We start from the raw sequence: 18752 nt of genomic DNA on the forward strand, positions 1-18752 counted from the left end.
AAAAGTTACAACTATTGAAGAAAGTAAGGACATCAATTTTATGAAGGTTGAACATTTGGTAGGAAATCTACAAACGTTTGAATCCAATCTTTCAAAACCTAGAAAGTCCAAATACCACTGTTGAACAAAATTAGAGGAGTCTAATGATGAAGGTGATTTAGATGTTGAGATGTTGGCCTTGTTTGTTAAAAAGTTCAATAAATTATTTTCAGAAGCCAAACAAGTTAAATGCTGAAAAAATTGAGAAAAATACCCTAGAGTTAGGGCATCACAATGCTTATATATGTATCCAAGATAGAGCCAAATCCAAGTCATATCTATAATCATGAAAGTCCAAAATTTGCATATTTTGCAATTGCGTTCGAATGCGGCCCGAATGTGTTCGAATAGCCTGACTTGATCTCAGGTGTGGTCGAACGGGCCAAAGTGCATTCGAATGCGGTGGCTTAATTTTCACAAGATGCGTTCGAATGCGCAAAAACACTATTCTGTATGTGTGAACGTGCTGTGAATGTGTGAGGGTGTATTCGAATGGCCCTTGACTACGTTTGAATGGTAGAAACAACATTCTCTATATGTGCGAACTCCTACATACGTGTTCGAACTGCCCGAACGCGTTCTCTGTATATGTGAATGCCTGTGCTCGCATTCGAACCGCCCGAACGTGTTCTCTGTATGTGCGAACGCCTGAGTTCGCATTTAAATGACCTGAATGCATTCTCTCTGTATATGTGAACTTTTGAGAGCGCGTTTGAACACGGTGTGAATGCGAAAACCTTTCTTCTTTGATCTTGCAATTCTTCAATCCAAATATTTCTAAACTTGTATAAATGCTCATGTACATGTATAAAAACACTTAGCATATTTTGTACGTAATTGCCAACACTAAAAACCCGGTGGATGTGGTTAAGGGATATAGAAGAAGGGGAAGAAGTGGTCAAGATCCCAAAGAAGAGGGAGGACTCGATAGGCGCTTGTTTCGAGAGATTCTACAAATGGATCGACCCAAAAAAGGGAGGTTGATTGCTATTTATAAGCGCATTCAGATGCATATATATATATCTTGATGGGAAATTCATTATATTATACAAGTTAGTTTAGGAGTGAGGCGGCTTATCTATCTGTATATCGCCCAATGTAATTCCAGAAATATATATGTTGTCTTGTCTTTTGGTTCCGACAAATTGTTAGGGTTCGTTGCTCCCCTTACAATTTTCTCCTTCAAACTTTTACTTACTAATTCCTTCTCGTCCCTAAATTATCCACGTGTACCTAAATAGATTTGGTATGTAAAAAGATGGGATCTATATCTATTTAATTTTTTATGATCTATACTTGAATCGGATTTTAAATGTATATAAATTTTTTATTCCCAGATTTCTCACCTTAAGGTCAAGGTGACAGAAGTTGGTGGAATGATATGGTTCAACAAGGCTGAGCCAGATCAAGGGAGAGGAGACATTGGATTTAGTGCCTAAGGCCCAAATCTGGATATGAAATAAAGAACCTAGACTTTATTTATTTATTTATTTTCAACTTTAAAATTTTCCTAATTAGAGCTAATCATTTAAATTCTAACTTACTTATTAGTTTGCTCAGACACGAGCTCATTAAGTTGGACCAATCAAGTCAAGTTAGGTAGCCACCAAACATGTTTGTGGTGTGCACTTAATAGTAATTGGTTAGGAATTCGATTCAAATCAGTCGACCCAAGCTAGCCTAGCTAAGCTAACTTAGTCGATTAGAGAACCACTATATAATATGTGGTGCGCCCCTAATGAAGGATTTTTGAATGAATTGGTCACTTTTTTGCCCTAGGTTCTTCCTCTCCTTCTCGTCTCTTCTTCTCTCCTCCCATGGTAGTAGCCACAACCTCGCTTTCGCAGACTGTAACACTTGTCAACTAGCAAACCACCCTAGTTCCTTAGGGGAGGCCTACTCATCCCTCTTCTTCTATCCTCTTTACTGTCGCCCTAACCACCACCATCATCCCTAACACTCCACCACCACCTTCCTTATCAGTGCCACCCCATCACCGTTGCCCTATCACCATCATCCCTCAAGAGTCCGTGCCTCCACCCATGGATCTCCAAACTACTTTAGACCTTTGTCCTACAGGTCTAGCCCTCCGACCTTCGTCCACTAATTCAACTATATCTCTAGATCTAACCATCCAAATATGAAGATATTAGATTCATTGCAAAGCTTTTTTCCAAGGCTATAACATATCCAATTTCTAATAGCATATGATTGATAAAAATCATGCAATATCTCTCAAAATTTTCGCCCTTATTTTTATCCAAAACTGGTTACAAGTTGGACTTAACTTCTTCAAGGGGGGATCGTATTAGTAGGGTCCCAGATTTTGGCGAAGATGAAGTTCCTTGATGGGTCCAAGATATCCACTTGGTTCGCAAATCCTAGAGTAATTAGAGGCAACCAGAACAACCCTATGATTCAACAATGTAATGGTTAGTGAGGGGGAACGAGGAGATGATTTTGAGAGACTTGGCAAGGTTGCATCTAGTTTTAGATATGAAGGCAAATTTAGTGTAGGAGCTCACAAGGAAACTCCTGAGGTTTCGAATTATTGAGGGGCCCCAACATCCTCAACAATTCCAAGCGAAAAGACTTTTGGTGGGCGGCGGTGAGTTGGTTGTTGGTACAAATTGGGTGGAGGTGTTGTCCCATCGAGGGAAGGGGAGGCCAATCTTTTGGAGAATAACATTAGTAAGGTCAGTCGGGCATTTGGACAAATAATCCAATAGCATAATGAAATTGGCTGCCATCCACATATTTAGAGAGGCTAGCCAACGAGTCCTAAAATAATATGAAATCCTAATTCTAAAGGATTCCCATCGATCATGTTCGAACGCGCCCGATTGAGTTCGAACACACCAAAAGCTCCATCTCTATATGTGCAAACGCAATCGACAGGAATCCTCTATAATTAGAGTTTCATATTGTTTTAGGACTTGTTGGCTAGCCTCTATAAATATATAGATGGCACCCAAATTCTTTATGCAATTGGATTATTAATTTCTTGCCTCTTATTTTCTCTCTAGACTTCTCCCTCCTCCCTCTTCACCAACCTTCCACCTCTACCGTTGGCAAGGTTTCTCCTAACTTCTCGTCTCCCTCGACTGTCAAGCCATCCCTCTTTTTTGGGATCTCGACCAGTTCGTTCCTTTTGCCTGCATCTTTTAACCACTTTCACAATCCACCTTCATCTCCATACCCATCCATAACCCTAACATCTACTCCACTCGTCACCACCACCATAACCCATGTTATTCCATGTTTTCGTCCCTGGTAAATTTGAATCTATGAAGGGCGTAAATACAAAAGTTATAGATTAGGAAGTTATGGATATTACTAAATTGGTTTTGTAATTGTCTGCCTACAGGAGAATATTTGACTAATATTTTCTCATGGTTGCGTGGACTGATTACTATAATACATTCAGATTATGAAAGAATAGTTGCGTAGCCTATCTTTGGTTCGAGAACTTATCAATTGGTGTTAGAGCCTATCAAATTGGTATCAGAGCCAGCGAACCTCAAACCTCCATTAATGGTTGAAACAAGGAAGATCACATCAACAATGAGACCTATGGAGAGTACACCGACAAGGGAGGACTCAATCCACGATGACACTAACTGTGAAGTCGATTCCTTTGGAGCGACCACGGCAGGACCGACTCAACCAATGTCCATGAGTGCGAATATGAATAAAATTAGGGGCATGTTCCATATATTGATGCATAGAGTTGACTCAATTCAAAAGGATCACAATGATTTCAAAGAATATATCAAGAACTGATTTGATTTGTTATCTCCTCGAAGGTGATCAGAGTTCCAAGAAAGACTTGCTGTGGGACCCCATCGAACTGATACCCCATAGGTCTAGGTGCATAATGCGAGTGTCAATGATCCCCTCTTACCTATGCCCACACATCATTCCCCACCTCCATTGCAAAACCCAAGACCGGCGGTGGTGGAACCCAAGAGGCGTGCAGCATAGGTGCACTTCATGGGTGAGGAGGATGATGAGGTTGTTGATGATGGAGAGTGTCTAGAGGAGGTCCATGAGGAGACCGTTGAGGAGGGCGTGGAGGAGGATATCCGTCGAGGAGGACGTTACGAGTAGACGGACTCGTTAGAAAGCATTGTGTGCACATCCTCATCGATTCAGGGAGTACAAACAACTTTCTAGATAAGAAGTTAGTGAGGATATTGGGTTTAGATGCCGAATCGACCACGGGATTTGATGTTGCTATTGGAGACAGCATGAAGCTTAGGTCGGAGAGCTTGTGTCGCTGGGTCGGTATACGGGTGCAAGGAATGACATCATTGTGGACTTATATCCGTTGCCGCTGCGAGGAGCGGACATTGTCCTTGGTGCTCAGTGGTTACAGAGTTTAGGACCCATCACATTTGATTTCCGGAGCATGTGGATAAAATATAAACAAGGAAACAAAGATGTGCAGCTTGATGGTGTTCGGTCTTCGATGATTCCTACGATGCAGTCTATGGTGGGGCTGCCTTATGCGTACAATTTGGCCTATCTTCTTCAGTTATGACCAGTAGGAAATGAGCCTCAAACGAGTTCAGGTACTACCGTTGAATTGTCTAATTTATTAGATAACATTTCTGGACTGTGTGAGGAGCCACAAGAGTTGTCACCGAGGAGAGCGGCGGACCATCGCATAGAGATTGTACCCGGGGCTGCACCGGCGAACGTGAGGCCATATCGGTATCCACATGTGCAAAACGAAGTTATCTCAAAGATGGTTGCCGAGATGTTAGAGCAAGGCCTCATTCAACCAAGTCATATCTTATACTCATCCCTCGTGCTATTGGTGCGAAAAAAGGATGTGATATGGCATTTTTGTGTCGACTATCGGGCATTTAACACTATTGCCGTCAAGGACCGGTATCCCATTCTAGTTATCGGGGAGTTGTTGGACGAGCTTATTGGGGCGACTATATTTAGTAAGCTTGACTTAAGAGCTGGGTATGAACAAATTAGAGTTCACCCGACGGATGTGCATAAAACTATATTTCGGTCTCCAGATGGGCATTATGAGTTCCGGGTGATGTCTTTTGGTCTCACCAATGCTTCAACTACCTTTTAAGGCCTCATGAATGATATATTTCGGCCTCTCTTGCGAAGTTATGTCTTTGGTATTTTTTGACAACATTTTGGTGTATAGCGGACTGAATTGGAGCATTTGAGGCATTTGGAGGATGTGCTGAAATTGTTGAAGCAAAACCAATTGAAGAAAGACTCATTTAGATGGACGGATGAAGCCACTTCAGCCTTTGAAAAACTAAAAACAGCAATGACGACGGCACCCGTTCTAGCATTACCAGACTTCACCAAAGAGTTCATTGTGGAATGTGATGCATCGGGTGTTGGCATAGGAGTTGTACTAATGAAGGAGGACGTCTCATAGCCTTTCTTAGGAAGGCTTTGTCACAAAAATCTCAGCAATTATCGACTTATGAGAGAGAGATGTTGGCAATTCTGCATGCGGTGACAAAGTGGAGGCCTTATTTGATCGGTAGATGATTAATTATCCGAACTGATCGAAGGAGCCTTTCATACTTTATGGGACAGCGCATACACACTCTGGCACAGCAGCGATGGGTCACAAAATTTCTGGGATATAATTATGAAATCTAATAGAAGAAGGGAACAGAAAATATAGCGGCAGATGCACTATCACGCCAACCCGATACCGTCGAGCTTGCAGACTTTTGGACTGAGTTTTTCTTATTGTAGGGGACTCGATTGAACTTCAATTTGGCCTATCATTCGCAGACGGACGGCCAAACCGAGGTGGTCAATCGAGGCATTGAGCAGTACTTGAGGTGCTTTGTTGGAGAGATGTCGAGACGATGGTTGGAGTTCTTAGCGTGGAAGGAGTGGTCTTATAATACCACCTACCATAGCAGCATTGGCATGACTCCATTTGTGGTGGTGTATGGACGCACGACTTCGACATTACGCACTTATGATCTAAGGGCATCTGCAGATCGTACGGAGGTGGACTTAGCTTTGATGGATAGAGACGCCACATTGACGAGGTTGTGTGCTCATCTTAAACTTGCTCAAAACCGCATGGAGCAAGCTTATGATTATAGCCATAGGGAGCAGGAGTTCGACATCGACAATTGGGTGTTTGTGAGGGTGCATCCATATCGACAGGTGACCTTACGTCCGATGCTTAACCAAATGTTAGCACATCGCTACTTTGGTCCGTTTCGAGTATTGGAGTGTATTGGTCCGGTTGCATATCGTTTGGAGTTGTCAGAGTGGTCGAGAGTGCATCCTATTTTTTATGTTTCATTATTAAGAGAGCGCATTGGAGATCATGAGATTGTTGGATTGGTTCTACCGGAGCCATTAGAGGCGATAGAGATCGTAGAGCCAGTTCGAGTACTTGCTAGACGCCGACGATGACATGATACCAGATTGGAGATGGAGATTCTAGTTGAGTGGTTTGGCAAGCCATCCGATAAGGCGACATGGGAGTTGGAGACTGATATCTCGAAGCATTTTCCCCGACTTTTCACCTTGAGGGCAAGGTGGGGGAAGCGTGGTGGGCTGATACACTTAGATAAAATCTTTTCTTATTGCATTAGGTGTTTATTTTCATTAAAATAAAATTCCTGTAGGTCGCATTTCAACACAGGAGGGGTCGCTTTCGAATGCCCTTGCGAACGGCTTCATTAGGTTTGCAAATATAGAGAATGTATATTGTGCAATCGAACGCGGTCGGGCGAGTTTGAACGCCCGCATTCAAACACCTCCATCGTGTTCGCAAATACAGAGAACGTGTTTTGATGCGTTCAATCGCGATTGGGAGTATTCAAACGCAATCGACGAGAATCCTCTAGAATTAGGATATCATATTATTTTAGGACTTGTTGGCTAGCCTCTATATATATATATGTGGATGGCACCCATATTCATTATGCAATTGGATTATAGATTTCTTGCTTCTTATCTTCTCTCTAGACTTCTCCCTCCTCCCTCTTCACCAACCTTCCACCTCTACCGTTGGTAAGGTTTCTCTTAACTTCTAATTTTCCTCGACTGTCGAGCCACGCACCCCTCTTCTTTGAGATCTCGACCACTTCGTTCCCTTCATTTACATCTTTTAACCACTTCCACAATCCACCTTCATCTCCATACCCATCTATAACCCTAACATCCACTCCACCCATCTCTACCAGCATCACGCACATTATTCTATGCTTTTGTCCCTACTATAGTTCGAATATGCAAAGGTTATAAATATGAAAGCTGTAAATCAGGAAGTTACGGATCTAACCCAATTAGTTTAGTAATTTTATGACTCTCGGAGAATATTTGACGAATAGTTTCCCACCCCGCAGACTAATTCCTATAATACATCCAGATCTTGAAGGAATCATTGCGTAGCCTATCTTTGGTTCCAGATCTTATGAATTGGTATCAGAGCTTAACAATTGATATCAGAGCTTATCAAGTGGTATTAGAGCCTAACAACTGGTATTAGAGCCTATCAAATTGGTATCAGAGCCTATCAACTAGTATTAGAGCCTATCAAATTAGTATTAGAGCCTATTAATTGGTATCAGAGCCTATCAAATTGGTATCAGAGCAGGCAAACCTCAGACCTCTATTAATGGTTGAAACAAGGAAGATAATGTCAACAAGGAGACCTATGGAGAGCACACTAACAAGCGAAGACTCAATCCACGGTGACCCTAACTAAGAGGTCGATTTCTTTGGAGCGACCACGGCAGGATAGAGTCAACCAACGTCCATGAGTGTGAATGTGGATGAAATTAGGGGCATGTTCCAGACATTGATGCATAGAGTTGATTCAATTCAAAAGGATCACAATGATTTCAAGGAATAAGTCAAGAACTGATTTGATTCGTTATCTCCTCGAAGGTGATCGGAGTTCCAAGAAGGACTAGTGGTTGGACCGCATCGAACTGATACCCCACAGGTCCAGGTGCATCATGCGAGTGTCAATGATCCCCTCTTACCTATGCCCACACATCATTCCCCACCTCCGCTGCAAAACCCAAGACCGACGGTGGTGGAACTCGAGAGGCGTGCGGCACCGGCACGCTTCATCGATGAGGAGGATTGGCACTATGAGGATGAGGTTGATCACTATGAGGATGGTGATGGACGTGCTTAAGGATTTAGAGAAGATGATCAACTTTCACAAAGGTTTAGACATTCGGGGGAGAACCACACGCTTGGACTTTCCAAAATTCCAAGGCGGTGATCCAACGGATTGGGTGTTTCTAGTTGAACAATATTTTAATTATCAAGGTATAGCGAAAGATGCAAAAGTCCAGATGGCAAGCTTTCACCTGCAAGGAATGGCATTGCCTTGGCATAGATCTATTCTTTATGGTGGCCAATTTACTAGATGGGTTGATTTTTATAGAAGGATTATACGTAGATTTGGGACAGCGGCATATGAAGATTTTGCTACCACATCAAGCAAGATGGTCCAGAGGGCAACCGTATTGGAGTATCAAGCAGAGTTTGAAAGAGTTAGTAGTCGTTATGAGCCACCGTGGCTCGAACGGACATTGATGAGTACATTTATTTCAGAGCTGCAGGATGAAATAGAAGCAAATGTTCGTCCTCTATTGATACACTTAGTTATGATCTTTTCTTATTCTATTAGGTATTTATTTTTATTAAAATAAAATTCTTGTAGGTCACATTCGAACGCAGATGGAGTTGCATTCGAACGCCCTTGTGAACGCTTGTGAACGCCTTGTGAACGCCCACGTTTGTGAACGCCTGCGTTCGAACGTCTTGTGAACGCCTGTGTCGCGTTCGTAAATCCAGAGAAGGGGCTTTTTGAGAGCGTATGAATGCGATCGGGCGCGTTCGAATGCGATCGACGGGAATCCTCTAGAATTAGGGTTTCATATTGTTTTAAGACTTGTTGGCTAGCCTCTTGGATTAAACTGTATGATAAAACTACTAAATTATCTCTTATATAATTCCTATAGGTAAGTTATGAATAATTTGATATTCTATCCAAATTAATTATTTAAATATAAGAGATGCTATGGCTATTCTTTAATTAAATAAAATCATATAAATCACTTATTTCAAAGATATAAACTCATCCAAAAATTGCATGTATTAATTTAGAATAGAAATAATCAATTGGTGCAATACTTAACAAGCATAATCAATCAATTTGCACAATTTAATTCCTCTTAAAACTACATATATTATTTTAAGCATAAATAAATAACATATGTAAGCAACATAAAATAACACTTAATAATTAAATTCTGCAATTGTAGAAATCTCAAAAACTATCATTTTTCTAAGCTACCACAAAAAGAATGGTAGCAAAATGACAATTATTCAAAATTATAGGAGAAAATGACTTGTTTGCAAATTTCAGTCATCTTTAATCTTCATCGTCACACAGACCTACTGTAAACATTCAATTCTAGCACCAAAACTTGGCCTAAATTCAATGTTTTAATGCAAAATCTTTGTTCTTAACCATTTTTATAGAATATTTAGAAAATCAATGTCTTAAAGATTTCTAACTTTATTTTGCATAAAAACAACTAAAAAATAAGCTTCATTTCTTTGGCAAAAATCTTGGCTACAAATAGAGAAGAATATAGATATTGTTCATAAAGAGCAAGACAAAGATTAAACCTTGCTCTGATATTAAAAATAAAAATAAATGAATTACGATTTAGAATACAGAATTAAGCTCAATAAAGGATTGAAAACTAAAGACCCAAAATATTATTATACCTCTAGCAAGTGGTGTTCATCACATTTCAAACTTTATAATTTTTCTCATGTTAGCTTTAGCTGTTTTAAGCTCCCAAATACTATAAACTGGTGGTGTGATTTTTCTTAATTGAGTAAATAAGATTAGAGACCAAATCCATTATATATAGCATAGCTTCCATCAAGCTTCATGACTATGAGTTATCATATTAAAAATAAATATTTATCTCATGAAAAAAATTTCAATATAAATGAGAACTTTCATCTCAATCAATGAGATAATTTTTATTTAATCAATGAGAAAATATTCTAACCATCGCGAACATTTGATATAGAAAAAAAATATTTGAACCATAATAAATTGAATTAAAAAAATAGTCACAAGTATGTGTCCCCGAGCGACAAAAAATTTGTTCTGTCGTAGGCATATTACCAAATGGAATGCAAATCTAGAAGCAATAACTTACGATCGTTAGAGATTATCTGATCTGTCCTTCATGGAACAGAACATGTGAAATTAGGCATTAAAATTAGTTTAAGTTTTGATAGACAAACTGAGGATGAGGACAACTGTAAGATAATCGATTAGATTAAAGTTTATAGAAATAACAGAAATATGCGTCCTTTTACATTTGATTCAAAGCAACAAAATAAGGAAGTTAACAAGGAAATGCATACAAACCAATTCAGACAGAATACTGACCCAACCACTTCAATGCTCCCACAGACTGAACACTCCCTCTAGAACACCCAATAATAGTGAACTCCGCACATTCAGAAGATAAAACCATGAACCAGAAAGGAAACGACCAGACCTACTCCCATCCCAAGCCAATGCTCTAATCCTCCCATGCACCCACTATCATATGGACTATTATCTACAAGAGGCAGGCTATTGAGCCCAAATGCCTGGCTTTCTCCACTTACCGGTGCCTGTGGCTGCTGCTGGTTGTAAATATTGCCAGGCTGTGGCAGCTGCTGCTGCCCCCGTTCCGACGACTGCCCGAACGGAAGGTTCTTATCATAACCGATAGGTTGGGCAAATGGAGGGAGTGCCGGAGCCAACCCGGGCGATCCAGGCAACCCGCATCTTTGGTTCTCTCGCGGGTCGTCGCTTGCCTTCCACGCTAGCTCCCCGTCCTTATCTCTGATCCTCATGTCGCCCTCGTCCACCAACTCCAACGTCTGAAGGAAGTTGTTGTCCGCTGACTGTGCCTCGTTGCTCCATACCGAGTTGCTCCCGTCGAACACCTCGAGCCCATTCCACGAGAACATGAGAGAGCACGTGTTCACGATGCTCACCGGCGCGCACTCCGACTCCCACATGCTGCTCTGGGTGATGGTGTCCTGGACCTGGATGTAGCAGAAGTCGCTGCCGAAGCCCCCTGCTCCCGGGGCGGTCTCACGGCGGAGGAAGTACGCGGTGTATTTGCCGGATGGAGAGGTGATGAAAGGGATGGTTTTTTCCTGTGACGCAGGAGGGATGCTGGCTAGGATCTGTTGCTTAGTGTTCCTCTGGATTACGCCTGGTAGGTTGGTGGTGGCTTGCGAGCGCTGTGAGAGGAGAAAATATGAGATGAAGTAGAGAGTGAGCAATTTGTGGAGCTCCATATCTTTTGCTTGATTGGTTTGGTGATGAATGAGTTGTGTTGTGGGTTGTGCATTGCATAATGCTGGTTTTATAGGGAGAAATTATTCAGCAATTAATGTAGTTGGAGGTGTGGGACTGCTTAAGTTTGAAAAGGAATATGGGTGGGGTTGGTGAATTACCTAGTCCTGTAATAAGAGGATTAGGAGAAGATGGGGCTAAACTAAACTTAGCATACTCTGTCTTCGTTGGAATCGCTAGCTTTTTTTAGACTAGGGCCGGATTCAATATAGCCCAAGTTGAGGTTATTAATTAATAGTATGCTGTTTCTTTTTGACTGTTCCTGAAATAATTATATTGACAGTTGGAAAAATGTATAAATGATTTTGATAACCAATGGGAAACTTGCCACTATCAAATAGTTTGGACAGTAGAGGATTTGTTGACATCTGACGCTGTAGAAAAAGTGTCTTTTCATATGGACTGCAACCATGGGTGTCGACGAGCTGATCATTGCATGTAATGGTTTATTCGACTAAGAATAGTTTGAGCAATTTGTACCAAAAACTTACTCATTTTCTATTTTTGCATTTATACTCAGTTGAGAATGTCTGGCAAGTTTACCAAATCTCTGGGTGAAAGGACAGTGATATTGTTTAAATTTATTTCAAGAATATTTAATCTCTCACTGGTTTTATTTTAAGTATTTAATGTTGTCTCTCCTTATTTTTATTTTCTTAAAGAGAGTGGAATATGTCTCCAATTTCGGAAGGAAAAGAAGTATGTTCTTTGAATTACTCCATTGGCGGCAGCAACCATATTTTTATTCTTTTTACGTTGTTCTGGTATCATTTGTGCATAATGACGGGTATTTCTTGTATAAATTTCTTTGAATATATATATTAGAATAAATAAACATTACTTCCATAAAAGGCAATTTTGGCTGATCTAACCGGTGAAATGGGCTGAGATTTGGATATGATGTTCCTCAGAAAGTAAAGAATCCAATGTAGTTAGAATATTGTCAATCGGATGGGTAATCAGAAGTTATGAAACATAAAATGACCTAAGGTCATTGGTGATGGATGGACGGGGATAATGGAATTTGAAATGCTCTTGGTTGTGGATTAGATAGTAGATATTGTGTTACGAACCGGCTTGATCCGATTCGTAGTGGTTGAGACTCAAGTCTGCACGGAATTTGAGATCCGGGGTTGGAGGCACAGTGTAACACCCGTGTTTAAAAAAATAATAATAATAAAAAAATTTAGCGCACGCGCTTAGCGCGTGCGCTGACTCCTTCTTCCTCCTCCCCCACCTCTCGCAGTCAGTTGTGAGAGGTGGGAGAGAAGTGCGCCGGAGTGGAGTTAACTCCACTCCGTTGCGCTCTCTGCCTTTTTTCTATTTAAACTCCACTCCTTCCCCTCGAGTTCCCTTCTTTCGCATTTCCTCTTCCTTGCTCTTCCTTTCTCTCTTTTCTCTTCCGAGCCGCCGAAGTCCCCATCGTGGATAGCGAGTCACCGGAGCGCCGGCAGCCAACCAAAACCCCCTCACCTCGATCCTCGAGTTAGCCTCCATCCCCTCTTTAGTTTAATTTGAAAATAGCCTAGTTAATCATGTGTAGTTAGGAATTTATTTATGTCTGCTTTCACCAGAGAAATTCGCCGGCCGGCGACCTCGAGTCGACAACCCACCAGTCCAGGAAGTTTCCCGACTTCAACCCCTTGCTGTGGGTACCCAAATTGAGTACCCACGGGGCCCGAGGGAGGCGATGCCATGTTGCCTGCCACTGCCAGGTTTCTTTGGCACAAGCGGCCACCACCAACGGTGGTGACCTCGCTCGTCAGCCTCGACTGACTCATCTCTTCACATGGAAGAGGTGGGTACTCAAGACGAAGGCTTCGAGCCTATCTTTCACTGCACTTGGAAGCTCCATGGCCGCCGGCCATGGAGTTCCTCAACTCTCACCATCGGCCACACTAGCCGATGGTTCAAGTTCACTTGCGATCCAAGTCGACCTCGTCGACTTGGGGAGCCAAGGGTACTAGGCTGCCGACGACAGGGATTACCGACAGTAGCACCACTGTTCTTCTCAGACTTCTTCTTCTCCTCTATTTTTTCTTCTCTAAGAAGGAGAATGAGGAGAAGGGGTGGGGATTGGGCCAACCCCCACCGCACTCCCATCTGGGCTGTGTGGGTGGGCTGCAGCCCATGCCCCCAAGCCTTTTTCTAAGGCCTCGGTAGACTGGGCTTATCCCAGTCCACTACCTTAGATTCTGGTGGGTTGCGGTAGGTCCACAGCCCACCTCGTCACCTCTTTGGACTGGGCTCTCGAGCCCAATCCACCATCTTTGGGTCTTGTGGGCTGCGGTAGGCCCGTAGCCCACCACCTCACCTTGCTAGACTGGGCTCTTGAGTCCAGTCTAGCACACCTTAGAATCTGGTGGGCTGCAATCCTCCTCACTTTGGTGGACTGGACTCTTGAGCCCAGCCCACTACCTCTGGTCTTGTTGGCTGCAGGTAGGTCAGCAGCCCACTCTCTCTCACTTAAGTATACTGGGCTTTGAGCCCAGCCCAACCTTTAACCCTAGACTAATTTATTATTAGTCTATTATTTTTTAAGTAATTAATTCTGTTAGCTACATAAATGGTAATTAATTAAATTTTTCTCAACCATATTATTAATAAAATTTGGATTTATACATAATTAAATTAGACATTTGAATTTATTAGTCTTTTCATTTATCTTTGACACTTACATTGTAAACGACTCTAAATGACCATTATTTTTTTAAATTAAGACAAATAATATCTCTGACCTAGAAAAAAAAATTACTTAAATTCATAGAACAAGATAATTATTTTATACGTCCATTAATCTTATGCTTATTTTATTTATAAATTATTAGATCCATTATTGTGCGGGAAGGATCTCGAAAATCAAGAAGAGCCAACTTATTAGGAGAGTAAGACGGATTCTAGAAATATCTCAAGCGAGTAGAATTCTATAATAGGCTACGAAAATGCATTCTTATGTCATTTCTTATCTGTTTTAATCTAATATCGTTTATTACTTGTAAAAATTACATGATATTTTATTCTTGTATTTAATTATGTGTCAATTTTTACTTGCACTATTTATCACTTAACGCACATGTACGATAAACTCTATGCTTGTTATAATACAGGTTATTTGATGATTATGTTAAATAAATAATAGAGGTCATGGCACCACGTGCACGTATCATTGTTAATCAAGTCTTAACTAGGCAGTGCCCTTTTCACTTGCTCAACCCGAGGTTAAGGGTAGAGTGTAGTATATATTATTATATTAGAGGTCTACACCTAAGGTCGGTAGCTGGTGGAGCATTCAGGTGATTACACTGCCCTAGTTCGAGGCTAGTCTAGTATGATATTAGAAAAGATGATTAAGAGGTAAGGATTGTAGGGTCAGGGCGTCTATCGAGATGTGTGCTCTTAATCGCCGTATGTGATGATTCCACTCTTAGCGATGATTACTAGAGCAGTGATGATGGGCCTACGACTAGAGTCCTTAGTCTGATGGCCATAGACAACCGGTCATATGCAGCGTCGCTAGGCATGTATGGGCGATATTACCGCTAGATGACTAGTCCCCCTCGATTTTATTGTACTTTGTGAGATATGTCTTTGTGACTCAGTTTGTGTGTGGATTTCTATGGAATTAAAACTATAGTGATGAAAATTATTAAAAGTCATAATGTACACTTTCCTTGACATGTTACGGGTTTGCATTTCTATTTATCATATGAAATTCCTAGATTACTATTGGATTTTACTTGTTGGGCCCCGTGCTCACCCCCATTTTGGTGGAAATGTTTCAGAGTTGATTATGGAGGATGCGGATATCGAGGAGTAGCAGATTCGTTCCTCTATTTTAGTATTTGCTTATTCTATTATTTCTAGTTGGATTTGGCCCCTGCGATGATATTTATGTTTTAAAACTTGTGTTGGACTTGTAATCCTAGAGGCTTGTTGAGGCCTACGACATTGTAACTTTGGATTATTTGTTGATTTATTATGGTATTTCTAGACTTATCCAGATACTTTGTGAGATCATTTCACTAACGGGTCTCGTGAGAATCACGTGGAATTTCTCCACGTGAGGAACACGTGATTTTTGGTAGTGGGTTTTTCAACTTGGTATCCGAGCTAGGTTTACCATAATTCAACAAGTTCTCTAGGGTACAGTCCACATATTGATTTAGGAAGTTTAAAGACCATGATAGATTGGACATAAGATGTTAGAGACATGTAGGTGTAACTTTAAAAATTATAAATAAATTATTTTGAACTTAACAGGAATGCCTCCTAAACGCACTAGATCGATCCGTGCGACTGCTTCTGAGGGAGCCTCTGCTCCAGTTGATGAGCCGACCCTTGATGCTTCAGCCAGCAGCATGGAGGCCCTCGGGCGTTTGGTCAGACAACAAGAGAGATTCATTGAGGAGCTGATTCGCGAACGCACGATGGCGGCTAGGACAAACACGTTGGGTGGATCGTCCGAGCATCTTACCCCAGCCGAGCAAGCTGGAGGGGGGTCTTCGTGGCCACTAAACCGGTTTATGCGGCTAAATCCTCCGGTGTTTAGTGGCACGACTGATCCCATGGAGGCGAACTAGTGGCTTATGGATGTGAAGAAGATCCCGACTGCTTTCAGATGTCCAGAGGATCAGCAGGTAACTTTCGCCACTTTTCTTTTCCGTGGGGAGGCGAAAGAGTGGTGGAAGGCCACTGAGCGCATGATGTCAGATCGACCTATTGGAGAGTACATCACATGGAAGGCGTTCACAGATGACTTTGACCAGAAATACTTTCCAGCATCTCTCCGAGTTGAGCTGACATGGGAATTTACCCAGTTAAAACAGGGGAATATGTCTGTAGCTCAGTACGAGGAAAGGTTTAATACCTTGTCCCGCTTTTGCCCTAGAGTTGTGCTAGATGATGGTGCCAGAGCTGAGCAATTCAAGATGGGGCTATGGATTGAGATCCGTAAACAAGTGAGCATGGCAAGGAACCTGACTTATGCGGAGCTAGTGGAGAACGTAGGGATAGCCGAGAGAGATTTACTAGAAGAGCATTCTCAGTGGCAGGAGCGAGTGGCCAGACGTCCAGGTCGCTTGGATGGGCATCCGCTAGGAGGTGGTTCAAGTTGGAGTGGACCCTCTGGATTTTATCAACCGAGGTTTCACCCTATTGCTGGTGGTGCCAGTTCTAGTGCAGTTCCGAACAGATCCAGCTCATAAAGTTCGGGCGGACCTAGTAAGGCATCACCTTCTGTCAGCACCCGGAGGCTAGCAACGGTTTCTAGCGGCACTAGTAGCAGAGGATCTATACGACGGCCTACCTTGGAGGAGAGGACTTGCTACACATGTGGTGGGAAGGGACATCTATCTCGGGATTGTCCTGGTACTCGGGAGGTGACCTGTCATCATTGTAGACAGGCTGGACATATTCGACCCCGTTGTCCTGTGTTAGCTGGTGGGTCAATCACTACGACTACGCTAGCTATTTCTGGAGCCTCAGGAGCTAGTACTGCTGTGAGTAGAGGACGTGGCAGGGCGCGATTAGTGACTTCTAACAGAGGTAGAGGCGGACGTACTGGACGTGTATTTGCCATGACGAATGCATCTAATGATGTGGCGACAGGTAACAATTAAATATACTTCTTTAGAATTTACAATTTCTGCTTAAATAGAAGTCCAATTGTTCCTTATTTCCTCCTAATAATAGAAAATGATGTCATAATTATTACAAACTTAATAAAAGAAGTTTTGTTTATAACTATTTATACAATGACAGGCACTATGACATTATTTTCTCATACTGCTAAGATTTTATTCGATCCTGGGGCTACACAATCTTTCATTTCTACCTCATTCCTGAGATATGCTAATATGACCCCAGAGCCTCTTGATGAACCTCTGTTCATAGCTACCCCTATGGGTGATTCTTTGGAGATTCATCAAATTTATAGTCCTTGCACTCTGACTTTTGGCGAATGGGATTTTAGGGCAAACCTTTTACCCCTTGAGATGCATGATTTTGACTTGATTTTGGGTATGGACTGTTTAGCCGCTTATCATGCCAGCATTAACTGCTATAGCAAGGAAGTTATTCTGCAGCTTAATGATGGCATAGAGTGTCGATTGTTTAAGGATCGATAGGTGGACCAACCGCAGTTGGTGGCAATCATGTCTGATGAGTCTAGTGGGGCCCAAGCCTTAACTGACTTGTTGGTGGTTCGGGAGTTTCCGGATGTTTTTCCTGAGGACATTCGAGGGCTTCCACCAGATAAGGGAGTCGAGTTCACCATTGATTTGAAATGGAGGAACTTAGAGGACAGATTGATGATTTGCTGGATCGGGGATTTATTAGGCCTAGCTCATCACCCTGGGGAGCTCCTGTTCTCTTTGTTAGAAGAAAGACGGCACTCTTCGTCTCTGTATTGATTATCGACAACTAAACCAGCTGACTGGGAAGAACAAATATCCCCTACCTCGTATTGAGGACCTTTTTGATCAGTTGCGTGGAGCTCGAGTCTTTTTGAAGATTGATCTGAGGTCTGGATATCATCAAATGAGGATTAGGGAAGCGGATGTCCCCAAAACCGCTTTTCGTACTCGCTATAGTTTGTATGAGTTCTTGGTTATGCCTTTTGGGCTAACTAATGCTCGAGCTGTCTTCCTGGACCTAATGAACCGAGTCTTTCGTCCATTCTTAGATCGGTTTGTTGTGTCTTCATTGATGATATTTTGATATATTCAGCCTCAGAGCAGGAGCATGAGGAGCATCTCCGGTTGGCATTAGAGACTTTGAGGAAAGAAAAGTTGTTTGCCAAGTTTTCAAAATGTGAATTCTAGTTGAACGAAGTGATGTTTCTAGGGCATGTGGTGTCAGGAGAAGGCATCCGAGTTGACCAATCTAAGATCACAGCAGTCTTGGGTTGGAAGCAGCCAAGCACCATGGCAGAGGTGCGCAGTTTTCTTGGGCTAACCGGTTATTATCGGCGCTTTGTGGAGGGATTTTCAAAAATCTCTAGGTGGGTGGGTCAATATGATCTGAAACCACGACGAGTTAATCAAAACCGAAGGAGAGATCATCAACCCTTCATGGTGCATCTCCTCTAGTTAGACAAGGACTTGGACATGATCCGGAATGAGACAACGACATCCGTGGACAAATCGTGCGTATCAAATTTCCTAAATTCAAAGGTGGCGATCCAATCGATTGGTTGTATAGGGCGAAACAATTCTTCTTATACCAAGGTACGGCGGAAGAATACAAGGTGACGCTTGCGAGCTTCCATCTTGAAGATGCGGCGCTTCAT

At 42.1% G+C, this 18752-nt stretch overlaps 2 protein-coding genes across 2 annotated transcripts; one reads left to right on the plus strand and one right to left on the minus strand.

Annotated features, from left to right (window-relative positions):
* Nucleotides 1-10356: 10356 nt before the first annotated feature.
* LOC140784598 (uncharacterized) lies at nucleotides 10357-11619 on the minus strand. The gene has a single exon (XM_073132091.1). It carries the CDS (start codon nucleotides 11404-11406, stop codon nucleotides 10570-10572), a length of 837 nt encoding a protein of 278 aa, XP_072988192.1. The 5' UTR covers nucleotides 11407-11619; the 3' UTR covers nucleotides 10357-10569.
* A 4431-nt stretch (nucleotides 11620-16050) lies between these two features.
* LOC140783584 (uncharacterized) lies at nucleotides 16051-16668 on the plus strand. The gene has a single exon (XM_073130517.1). The coding sequence runs from the start codon at nucleotides 16051-16053 to the stop codon at nucleotides 16666-16668; it is 618 nt and encodes a 205-aa protein (XP_072986618.1).
* The last annotated feature ends 2084 nt before the right edge of the window (nucleotides 16669-18752 follow it).

This window comes from Typha latifolia, chromosome 3 (genome assembly GCF_019914945.1).
Source record: "Typha latifolia isolate L0001 chromosome 3, TyphaL0001v2, whole genome shotgun sequence".
Taxonomy (NCBI): domain Eukaryota; kingdom Viridiplantae; phylum Streptophyta; class Magnoliopsida; order Poales; family Typhaceae; genus Typha; species Typha latifolia.